Raw genomic sequence first — 13,525 nt, forward strand, 5'->3', positions numbered from 1 at the left:
AAATTTTAATAACAATAAATTAAATTTATTTAATCGATTCTCCTAAATAACATAAACTTTTTAAATTTGTTCAAACTTCAGCATTCATTTTAAAAAAAGTTACAATAAACAAATTAGTAACAGAGAGTGTTTCCTTACATGCTATATTATTATTATTATCAATAAAAAAATGAATTCCATAACTTTATATACAATTACTTTATATGTCCATAACAAATCCTTGAAAGAAAATGTTTTCATTGGTTCTTGAAATGCGACTAACAAACTATTTCTTTAATCTGAATTTATTTTTTCTTAGTTCTGTAGTTTATTTATTAATTTGTCGTTATTATAAATGTTTTAAAAATTGTCAGTTAATAATAAACGTTACACTTCATATCCCAAAATTTTTATTTCTCGTTATGAGAATAACAATATTTAAATTGTCAACAATATTACATATGTCATATGTATTGGAAAAAATCGGATTCAATTAACTTTACAACGCAATTAATTTTCTTTCGCATTATTCATAATTTTTCAAATTACACAAAATTTGATATGGAAATAAATTTAAATGACATTTAAATGAGTTTCACTCAAATATAACAATACTATTACGAGTATTACAAAGTTGAAATATTCTTTTAAGTATGTGGCATTCAGTTAAGATTTTTAAATTAACAATGCGTTTGTTACAAGTGTCGTGCATCGCAATTAAACTAAAATTTAGAAAAAAAACAAAAACTTTATTTTGTATTGTATAAAACAATCTTATATGAATGCTACTTTTAAATTAGTTATAGAAAATTGTCAAATTTAATTCAGCTTTCATTTACAGTTCTTTCGACTTGTTATAAGTGCTACACAAATGTAGGTAATGCATATTTGAATGCAATATAATGAAAAATATGCGTTTAACCAAAGACATTATAATTGTATTTTTAATGTCTTTGGTTTAACTTACATAAAGTCCAGTTCATTGTCATTATTTTATTTATAGGTAACGGGTTTGATCTTCTAAAGTTAACTTAATTACACCAAACTAAATTTTAACTAATCTTGTCGCAATGACTGAATTTATTTCCCTTAATCGGAAATACCAACAAAAATTATAAGTTTGAAATATACTTGGCTATAATTTTTAATGCGGTGCAATTTATTTAAAATTGAACTCTGCTTGGCAACTTGCAAGTAAAGTTTTCCATTACGGGCGTTAAAACTCGCTGAATTAACCATCATAACAAATCAAAAAATAAACATAAATTTCAATATATTCAAATAAGAATATTGAATTTTTTTTGTTTTTGTAAAATATTATTGTTTAATACGACGTTCACACTCATTTTACTTTCAGTTTCACTAGTCAGGTGTTACCAAATATGTAAAAAAAAATTGATACCATTGTTCATCTACAAGCATTAATTTTTAAAACACCATGCTTACACACACATATATTTTGAAATATATTGTTTGTGTACCTATCCTACAGGCATATATAAAGAAATTTTAAACGTTTTACAAAAAAATGTTTCTACTAATGCCAAAATAAAAGAAGAAGGTAAAAATTGAATGCTGTAATAACCATTTTTTTTCCATTTTTTGTTTCATCGACAATATTTTTTAAATAAAAATTCCGCATACAAATTAGTGTCAACATTGGTAAAAAAAAAGAAAAAGTAAAAGTTATGTATTTTAACTATCATTTGACGTTCATTTTATTTTCTTTTGTTACTTACATTAACATTTTGTTGTTTCTTTTCTATTGTTACTCAGGCCTTTTTTCTTTTTCATTACCTATTCCAACTTTTATTCGTTATGCCGTATATTTACCAAGCCTTGATTTAATTTTATCTTACGATTTGAAAACTAATTCATAATTTTTTAATATTATATTATTTTTGGCTTTGTTTCTTCCAATTTTAATACGAATCTTACACATGGAAACATTTAATATGCGAGAAAATATTCATGTTTTTGTGGTTCATACATAAGATAAAAATTTTCTACTTTGCATATAGAGAACATTAACTATATAACACGCAATTTCATATATGTAAGTTATTTAAAATGATTTTTTAAAGCACATAAAACGGGAGTGTACAGAGTTGGTAGTGCTAACTCTGTGATACCTGTACGAGTAAATGATTTTAAGGCTTGTATTGCCACAGTGTTTCATATAGGACTTCTTGGTTTTTATACATGTAAAGTGACACAATAGCACTACTATTTTAAAGATTTTTATCGAAAAATATGGCAAATTCACCTATTTTTACAATTTTCGTTTCAGTACTGTGGTTTCAACAGTTTCTAAACTTTTAACCCAAAAAGTAATCTAAACATCTTTCAACTTTTGAGACCAAATAACTTTTGAATTTATAAACTTAAAATTATAGTGAGAAAAACATCCTTAAAAAATGGAAATGTCTGTTCCTAAATTGTTCTTAGGCCCAAGTTCTAGGTGAAGTGTATTAAGATAGAAAATCTACACTATCTAAATAGAATAGTTTCTATTGATATTGTGTTAGATAATATGAATAGAAAATATTACTTCTCAATATTTCACCACTAGAAGTATTAAAAAAAGCTTTTAATGAAAACGAACTTATAACACTTAAAATTAAAACAAATAAGATATTGATTCGGGTCCCAGTTTGTGAAGCAAAGTTTCTTTTAATTTTTTTGCCAAGACTCGTTCTTCTCCATCTGCTAGAAACATGTAACGCTAAGAAATAACGGTCTGAGATATAGACTCAAGTGTATGTTTTTGATCAGCATCGAATTCTGAGTCGATTTAGCTTTGTCTATCCGTCCCAACAATTAATAAACTAATTGAGCTAAGTTCACAAAATTTTCACAAATTATTTATTATAGTAAATAAATATACAGAACTCTATTTAAATTTGATATGATCGGGGTACTGGTTCGGGTAGCTGCCATACTACTTCAAAATTTATTTGACTATATCTTAGAAACTATGAAAGCTTTGGTGTTGAAATTGCACACAAGTGAATATATTAGTAGGGCCAATGTGTTTGATTAAAGTTGTTGAAATTGCTTAGCTTCTTCTGGTAGCCGCCATACTACGCCAGTTATTTGGCTATATATCAAAAACTATAAAAACTGTGATATTGAAATTTCACACAAGCAAATATATAAGTAGGGTTAATATGTTTCATAAAATTCGTTCAAATCGATTTCACTTCTCTCGTAGCTGTCATGCAACTTCAATAGCAGTTTCGCCATATCTTAGAAAATATTGAAAACACAGTACTAAAATTTTGCATAAATTAATATGGTAATATGGCAACTAAGGTGATAGTTCCATAGTCAGGGATATTTATTCGCACAATGACATATTTGTTGGTATACATAGGATAACAAATTCGTATGGGTATTACAGAGTTGACACTGTCAACTCTATTTTTTCTCGTTTAAATATCTAATTTTAAATCAGTTACGCTATACTGTAAATTGTTAAATTAGGCATTTATTTTATTTTAGAAAACGTGTACTTCCTTGTTGTTCTCGTAAATTTTCTACAAGAAAATGAAAACAATAAATTTGCGGTAGAAAATGAAAATATAAACAAGTAAAAACGTTTCAGTCGGTATAAACCGATTGAATTATACCCTGCACCTTTCGTTATTGTGTAGCAATTACTCGAACCTGTGAGATCATTCTATAGAAACTTCACGGACATGTCTGACCTATAATTGGACATCCGACTGCCAAGTTTCATCAATCTGACCTTATAATTTTTCAAAATATTTAAAATTAGCTTTTGGAGTTGTATGGTAAGTACCTAAACCTGTCAAGCAATTCCATCAAAACTTCACAAATATATCTGATCTATAATCGGACACACAACTGCCAAGTTTCATGAATCTGACTTTATTATTTTTCCAAATATTAAGAATAAGCTTTTAGACTTGTATGGGATCTACTCGAACCTGTTAAGCAATTCCACCACAACTTCAGAAATATATTTGACCCATAATTGGACACGTGACTGCCAAGTTTCATGAATCTGACTTTATTATTTTTCCAAATATTAAGAATAAGCTTTTTGACTTGTATGGGAGCTACTCGAACCAGTCAAGCAATCGCACCAAAACTTTACAAATATGTCTGACCCATAATTGGACACACTACTGCCAAATCTCATGAATTTCACTTTATTATTTTTCCAAATATTTAAAATAAGCTTTTAGGGTTGTATGGCATGTACCCGAACCTGTCAAGCAATTTCACTAAAACTTCGCAAATATATCTGATCTACAATCGGACATCCAACTGCCAAGTTTCATGAATCTGACTTTATTATTTTTCCAAATATTTAAAATTAGCTTCTGGAGTTGTATGGCAGGTACCCGAACCTGTCAAGCAATTCCTCCAAAACTTCGGAAATATATTTGACCTATAATTGGACACATGACTGCCAAGTTTCATGAATCTGACTTTATTATTTTGCCGAATATAAAAAATTTGCTGTTGGAGTTGTATGGCAGCCACCCGAACCGGTGCAGCTATCCCATCATAATTTTTAGAGCATGTGTAGAATATATTCGGACACATGTATACAAAATTTTATATTTATAGCTTTATTAGTTTTTGAAATATTTAAAATAAACTCTTGGAGTTGTATGGCAGCTACCCGAACCCGTTGTCCGACTTAGTCCAATAACAATAGGGTTCGTCCTTGGCACAAAAGAAAAAACTTGTGAAAGTTTGGTGTCGATTGCATTATTCGTTTTTGAGTTATCGTGCGATCGGACGGACGGACGGACGGACGGACGGACGGACGGACGGACGGACGGACGGACGGACGGACATGTCTTAATCGACGCAGAATTTTACGCTGAGCAAGAATATATATATATGTCCATACCGCAGATGACTCCTTCAAGTAGTTACAAACTCCATACCAAAGTTAATATACCCTTCACGAAGTGCAGGGTATAAAAAATTTCATTGAAGAAACGCAACCAGAAGTAATTTCAATATAATTCTTTTTAAGGTTCCAATATTTTCACACCGCTTTTTAACAATATTTTGCAATAAATTATAACATTAACACCATTTTTCTTTACAATTTTTGAAAACTGTAACAATGCACACCTATTAAACTGAATTGCAGTTATTGTTACACTTCAAATTAACCTTAAAAGAAAGGAAATTAAAATTGTTTAACAATGATAAAATGTAATAATCCATTTTGATTGGTTAATACCTTGATTATTTTACAGTATTTTATTTTCTTAGCATGTTGTTTTTTTGTATTATTTTATTGTAAATTATAATTTTTCACTTCATGCTTCTAAAATTAAAATAAATTTAAACAATATGAAATTTTTTGTAATTTTATTTACTTATGTATAACAAAAATATTTTTAATTTGCATTAAAGACAAAATATGACTCTTGTATTAAAAATTTAGAAACAAATTTAGTTTTAAATTAAAACTTATCATAGGAGTAAAATACACTTGACTTTTGTATTTAATCTTACGTGTTGGTTTAGTAGAAAAGAAAAGGAATAACTGAGGGCTAGTAAAGAACTATACTATTACGGGCCATTTTAGGGTTTTCGTTCATTGCTTCAGGCCACACAATAAAAAAAACTTAAACCTCTGAATTATATTCAAATTTTGATTTTCAATATCAGCATAACAAAATATGAAACATAAAAATAATACAATCATACAAAAAAATAAAAAATCATTTTTTTAAAGAAATTTAGCAAAGTTTTTCTGTTACGAGTACTAAATCTTCGAAATTTGGTTGAATTTAATTCGCAGTTGTAATTTTCAATATTTTTAATATGGAATGAACATGTTGATCTATCAATCTTGATCTTTCAGCCGTTTTATTATTTTTTAATATCGAAAACTACAGTTCATAGAAATATGTGCTTCCGAACATGATCAAAACACGCTTAATTGATTTATAGGTAAATAATTATAAAATTTAGTAATTTCCGCTTTTCTTAAAAAAATTTTTATTGTAATATCGCACAGCATTTCTATTTCAATTGTAAATTTGCATCAAGTGTTTCAATATCAATAGAAAATGGAAAAGTACCTATGTATATACCTAATTAAATTCATTTTGATATCACTATTAAAATCTAAAAATCTTCTTTCGAATTCGGTTTTTAATAATTTATTCTAATTATAATATTCGGAAAATCTCTTATTTACTTAAACTGGTTAAAATAAATAAGTATTTGATTTATAATACAGTCGTTTACAACTTCTCGAAATTATGTATTTTTCGCATATGCATAAGTTTGATTTTTGGCTGTGTGGAAAACTCCCGCAGAACTTTCACTTTGACTTCAAAACTTTCTTACTGATCTAAATCAATATTTGTAACAAAATTATAAGAATTGAATTTCACAATTTCAAAAAATGGTAACGAGCCACAGGATGAACAGCTGCGCTCCGGATGCGAATCGCGGGCTACATGTTTGACATTCCTGATGTTGACAAATTTATCTGTAACAATTTAAATTTATAAACGAAATTATGTAGTTACTAATAAAAAACTTTGAGCATGTTATAAGATGCTACCAATATACCACCTTTTGCATTCTACGAAGCAATCTTTCGTTGCAACATTTGTTCATTAAAAATCATTAAGAATAAGAAATTTAAATTCAAATACCAATAAATTATCAAAAAAATGTTAATATCAAAATTAAACTCACGTTAAAAGAGCGGAACATCAAACATAATCAGAATACCCTTACATAACAATACAGAATTTTTGTTTATATAACATACCTACATACATAAATTTTTATTACCACCAACATTAGTAACAGAAAGAAAAAAAATTCAAGTTGAAGGTCAAAAAATTTTCACTATAATTTTTTTAACACCATCACAATATTATAAAATCGTTTACACAACACGGTATGCATAACACAACTGTATTTCAAAATAAATATTTCCAACAATGCAGGTACTTTCTTTTGCTTACCAAAACAGAAAAGCAAAAACCATAGCGGTAAATTTAGTTTAACTACTTCCTTACGCTTTACCCTTTAAATATTTTTAAATTATTATAGCTACTGTTTACTTCTATACATTATTGTAAATATTTTTCTTAATTCTTTACTAAACTAGCCTTATATCGTTATTATACGCCATCTCTTTACAATCACGCGCTTACAAACGAATGCAATGCAAATATTCAATACACTTATTTAAGCATGAACATAGTAATCAAAGCTCAAGACGGTGAACATGTATATGTATGTATGTATATCAAAATACCTAGATGGAAACCAGTAAATTTGAGTCGTCAATATTTTAAAATAGTAAATTCCAATAATTATTGTTAGTCATGTTATACTAAATGAAAGTTCAATATTTTTTCCCGGTTTCCTAGTACATACATATATACATAAATACATATGTAACAAAAATGAGAAAGAGAAAAGTTAAAGATTAAAACAGAAAAACGAAAAGCGAAAGGCACATAAACCACTGTTTTTAAGGTTTTTTTCCGCGCATTGTTGCGATTGAATTTTAATGTAGTTACAGAAATAATGAAGAAAATTATGTTAATTCCATCCAAACAAACTTTCCGCAGACAATACTATGAGAAAACATTTTTAGAATGGTAGTAGTATGCCAGAGTATAGAGTTACGATGAAAGTCAAAACTTCTGTAACTCTTTGTATTACCGCGATTTAAGACAACAATTTCCAGAGCATGCTATACATGAATACATCTCAACATAATGATATTTCAAATTATATCTAAGTGCTTAATAAGAAATATTCAATTTGAGCAATGTACATACTTTTTGAAATAATATACGTATTATAATATGTATATTATAAATTTTACTGGATGCATTTTGCTGATCAGGTATTAAGAATGGATTCATAAAATGTTTATACAAGGTGTTTTTGAATTAAGCAATATTTACAAGTATATACAAATATATATATAGGTATATATATATGAAGAACTGTGTAGCACGTAAAATAGTAATAAAAAATTTTTCTCTTTTCCTCTCTCTCACTGTGTAAGGAACATGTTATATAATATGGCTAAACATGTAAAGTAATCAATTTTATTGTTCACTTACATTTTCTCCTCAGTTATACAAAAAATTTGTATGTCATGATATAAAAGCTTTATGTCATGATATAAAAAAATTTCATTGAATTCTCTTTAAATGAGAAATGCAATAATTTTTGTGAATAGTAAAAATACTTTTTCTCTTTGCAAGTACATTTTAAAACAAAAAAATCTGTGTATGTGTGTTATCATTACTTATGACATATTTACAAAATTTTTTGCAGAAACTTGTAGAAAAATTAGAAGGATAGAGTTTCTTTATATTTGAAATAAGTTTATGGAAGCTATTTTTACAATCTTATGTAATTCTTAAATTAATTAGATTAAAATTTTTTGTTTTTTTAAACTCAACTAGTACTCAACTAGTTTAACCTTCAATACGATTTTGACTCTGTCACATGTTTAAATTTTTTTTAAATAATTTGTTTTAGGTTCGATTAAAAAACAATAACTAAAAACTTTAAACTTCCTATTTAAAGTCAAAAGGAATCGAAAGAGTTTTGTGAATAAAGTAGCACTTTTCCTTGAACAAGTTAAAATACTTTTAAAACAAGTCATTTCAAAGACTTTAGAAAAGTCAATTACATTGAAAACTTTGAAGGAGAAAGAGCTGGAAAAACTAACTTTTATTCTAACTAAATAAACCTGTTAAAATCATTGACTTCTACAACGTGCACCCTACGAAATGATTTGAAAAAATTAGGTTTTAAGAAAATCCTAATTGCAAAAGGGATTTTGTCATTATGATGTTTGGTTATGCTTTTGCGCGATCCAAGAAACAAACCACTATTTTGTATTTACAAAACTCAAAAAATGTTTATGCAAAACTTGTAAAAGATTGAAGCTAAGATAAAAATTACAAGTTTTGTAAAATAACGCACGATAGATGGACGGGACAGAGTAAAATATTGTCACTATCATAGCACTTAATTTTTTTAATATCGTTGGAAAAATGCTTAAAAATAGGAGAACAATATGAGTGTTCAACCCCGTAATCTATTAAACTTGATATTAATCGTATAACACTATTGTGTAACTTTTTACTTGCAAATTAAAACATATATATGGGTAAGAAACTTAATGAAACATCTTACTTTAGAAAAGTCAATTACACTAAAATGAACAGTATTGAAAAATAATAATTTTCAATTACATAATTCTTGAGGCAATATTTAAAAAGAAAAATAACTAAAATAAAAAATTTCAACATTGTGACAAAATGCAACAATTACTCATTATAACATTATTAAACATTTTCTTTTTTACAAATTATGACAATTAAAATTTTATTATCATATTTTTTATTTTAGGATGAAATTTTTTACTACATTATTATTAATCACCCATATTGGGATGTCATTAACCGCTGAAATATTAATGGTTACTATGGGTGGTACAAAATCACATAAAATTCCATTTTGGGAATTGTCAAGGGGTCTTATTAATAGGTAAGTGTAATATTAATATTTTTTTTATCATTATTATAAACAGCATTTTTATTAAACCTTTTCGTGCATAATTTAGCAGAAATTTATATTTTGATTTAAATAACGAGGCATTTCAGTAAAATTATGCAATTAAGCAAAGTAAATTTTGTGTTTAAATGGTTTTCTCGGTACATATACATTTAACTGAGCTATTATTATTTTGTTATTTCAACAAACTTGCATAACCAGGATTAATGACATTTTACCCAAAGTCTTAAAACTTTATGTGCTCGTGCAGGTACAATAGATTGCTTTAAATGAACAGTGAGAAATTGTTTATCTATTTAATGTATTATGTAATGAAACGAAATATTTTTCTTGAAAATAAAATCGAATTTCAGGACCCAGATCATATTAAAGTTTTAAACAATTTTTTGATTCTCTTTTTTAGATCTTACAATGAGGTAAACCGAGCATAAATATTAATATACGAAAATATATAGATATCTGAATTATTTCAATTTATAAAATTAATTTTGTAATTAACGGTATAAATATTAACTAATTAATTACAAAATCAATTTTCACTTTTATTTTAATTAAATTTTTGACGTAGTGTAGCAAAGCGAAAAATTAAAATAGATTCGTTAGATTCCATACATCAGAAAATATAATAGATTTCATGGAAAATCCCATTATTTAAGAAAATTTATACACATTGAAAAAATTTCTTAAAATTTTTATGTTTATTTAAAACTAATTTTTTATTTTTATTTTTATATTAAAACAGGGGTCATAATATAACATTTTTAAATGGCTTCACACCCGATTTCAGTTTAAACGGATTACATGAAATAACACCATCAGGTCTAGTCGATTACATACATAATTATACAAATTGGGATTTGCTCGGTGCTAGAATGGCTGGTAAAATGCCAGTGTCAGCATGGGATGTACTTAGATATCCTTTCCAAGTAAGTTTAGCTTTACAAATCCCAATGAATAGAACTACAAACATAAATAATTAAATACGTTAAGGAAAACTGTGGTAGAAATTTTTCTATTTGAAATATGCTAGAGTGATACGAACCGAAATCTTAATAGTCTTCAATTCGTTTAAACTTAAGAGGATTTTTTTCTATGAACTTATTGTTTTTAAAGCAAATACATAATTCTTTGAATTCATAGCCTTATAGTTCTAAGTTTTTGAAAAAACTATGTTCAGGACACTGACAGTTTGTAAATTTTAGTAGTAAACACAATGTTAAAATTAATTTAAAAATAATTTTTCTGCAATAACAAAATATAAGTAAATGTCAAAATAGACCCTTCAAATACCTTATCTCAAACAATTCTTTTTTTCTTAAATTTCCTGAACAGTTATTCTTATAGATGGCATGGCAACTTGAATGTTTTTAAATGTTTGCTGTTTATATGTGTAGATATCGTTAAATACTGAATTTTACTAAAACCAATTTTTTTTTAACTCTTATTTTTTTATTATTATGGGGTCCCCTATTTAACTTAACCCTACCAAACCTCTGTAAAAGCAAAAACGAACTAGTATTTGCCCTTTTTCCAAAAAATATATCCTTAAAAAGATGGTAACAATATGATTTTTTATTGAGATAACCAATTTTCATGGCAAGACCTTATTCTGTATAGAAACAAGTTCAAATTTAAACAAAAAACCAAACCATGGATTTACATTTTTTATGTTAAATGTTACAGTAACAAGTAAAAACGTTTCAGTCGATCTGAACCTTAAAGAATTCCCCTGCACTTTGACTAGTTTTTAAAATGTTTAGAATTAGTTTACATTGTTGTATGGCAATTATTCTAGCCATTCCAGAAAAATTTCAGGAATATGTCTAATCTTAGCTTTTGGAGTTGCATGACAACTGCCCGAATCAGCGCAGCCATTCCTTGAAAATTTTTTAAGCTCATGTAATATGTAATTGGACACATGTATACAAAATTTCATATTTATACCTTTATTAGTTGTTTAAAATATTTAAAATAATCTCATTAAGTTGTATGGTAGCTTCCGAACCCGTTGTCTGAATTGGTCCAATTATATTAGGGCCCGTCCTTGGGGCAAAAAAAACTTATGAAAGTTGGGTGGCATTTGCTTAATTTGTTTTTAAGTTATCGTGCGACTAATAGGACGGACGGACATGTCTAAAACAACGGAGATGCCCCGTATAAAAACGTTTATAGATTATCCACTAAAAATAATTACATTAACCATAAAACCATTATTCAAGAACTAGCAAACTACATTTAATTACATTTGCATATTTCGGTACTTTGCATATTCTTATGTTCGATCAAAATAACTGATTTAAACATAAAAATTTAAAACCAAAATGAATTCTAAAACATGTTAATTTGAAAATATTTTTAACATAATTTTAAAATAATTCCATTTTAAATTAGTTTAAGTAAAAAAAATTTGGTCATACATGCACTTTTTACATGATATTGGTGCTTTTAACGCGGTAGTTTCAAATATAAACAAAGAGTTCTTTGACCGACCCTGACTTCATAATTTAAAATACTAAAGAAATCAACTTTACATGTAAAGCAATTTTATGCACGAACTAAACCGTAAAACTAAAACTGATTTTCAATAACTATTTACAATTTTGATTCAACTGAACTTTACATACCTTATTATGAATACACGTAGCTATATTTGGTCATAATATAATGTATATGTATATACAAATAAAATATATGGTGTCTGTATGTGATCATGAGTGCTTACGATCTACATTATTCTATTTGTGTAAAAATTATGGACAAAAAAGCAACGAAAATCTTGAAATTAAAACTTGACTTTTGCTCTAAATATTATTTTTCTAAGTAATATTCAATGTTAACTAGTAAACATGTACAGATTTACATACATAGGAATATACATATATATACTCAGTGTACAAGAACTGTTCTAAAAAATTCCATCTGAAATCTATAAGCAATTTTTTTATGCTGAGTTGTATAGGTACTTTTATTATGATTTTGCGATCAATTTAAACGCACCGCATAAAATTAGTAATCTCAAAAATTAAAACAAGTTATAAAGGTAAAAAAAGTTCTTACACTACCTTGAAGTTTACTAGCAAATGAGCAAATATAAAAATGCTATAATTAATATTAAAGTATAAATACTAAAATTAATATGCATATGAAATTCTACATTAATTTTTTGTATGATAATTACGCAAATAATTAATTTGAGTATATTTTGTTGACCTACCAAATAACGTTAATGTTTTCAAATGTTTTATATTATTCCACATTACAGAGCAGAAATTAAAGTTGTATGTTTATGCACATGCAGGGTGATGTAGCAATCAATAATTTAATCAGTAATTTTTTTTTCATATCATGTTGAACAAAACTCAAGATCATCTTGAAGAAAGCTGAGACAAAACTCTAATTTAGATTCCAATTCTTTCCGAATAAGTACATTTCCAATGATTCCACACCAAATATTTCTCTTGCGACTTTTTTAATTAATAGTTCCCAACATTGCATGCTGGTTTGTGTTTGATCAAATACACGAGTTGTGGAAATTTAAAATTCCGGCCTTTTTAAATGTTGCTCATCGGTATATACAATATGTTTTTTAATAAGGATAGGTCATTTCGAACCATTTTCCGCGTAATCTCGCAGAATCTCTTTCTAACTCTTAAATCATGACTTTTTAAATTTTGCACTAGTTGATTTTGCACAATATTCTTCAAACGTTTGTTTGGGGGATGCAAACTCATATTTATTCTATATGTATACTAATTTCCTACTAAGGTGTAGAAATACATCATCTTCCTTGTCTATTCCAAGTAAATTTATGTCGTTCGTTCAATTACCTATGTATAAATGTTTATAAATGTGCGGTAATATGGCAAGTTTCTCTTTCGCCTTAAATTTTCCAAGCTAAAGAAGATTTTTTATTGTGCTTCACCATGTACTAAGTGTATATTTGCATATTCTTCAAAACATTATCCCTGCTTTG

The 13,525-nt window shown here is 27.1% G+C and overlaps 1 protein-coding gene across 1 annotated transcript in view; it reads left to right on the forward strand.

Moving 5' to 3' along the window:
- LOC129618840 (UDP-glucosyltransferase 2) overlaps window positions 1–13,525 on the forward strand; it is a 43,577-nt gene that overhangs the window by 26,493 nt on the left and 3,559 nt on the right. The window contains exons 2-3 of the mRNA XM_055533893.1: window positions 9,388–9,525; window positions 10,295–10,478. Coding sequence (XP_055389868.1) covers window positions 9,389–9,525; window positions 10,295–10,478 — 321 coding nt within the window. The 5' untranslated portion in view covers window position 9,388. The remainder of the gene's footprint in view (window positions 1–9,387; window positions 9,526–10,294; window positions 10,479–13,525) is intronic.

The sequence above is a fragment of the Condylostylus longicornis genome, unplaced genomic scaffold (assembly GCF_029603195.1).
Source record: "Condylostylus longicornis isolate FDR11 unplaced genomic scaffold, ASM2960319v2 ptg000001l, whole genome shotgun sequence".
NCBI classification, from domain to species: Eukaryota; Metazoa; Arthropoda; class Insecta; order Diptera; family Dolichopodidae; genus Condylostylus; species Condylostylus longicornis.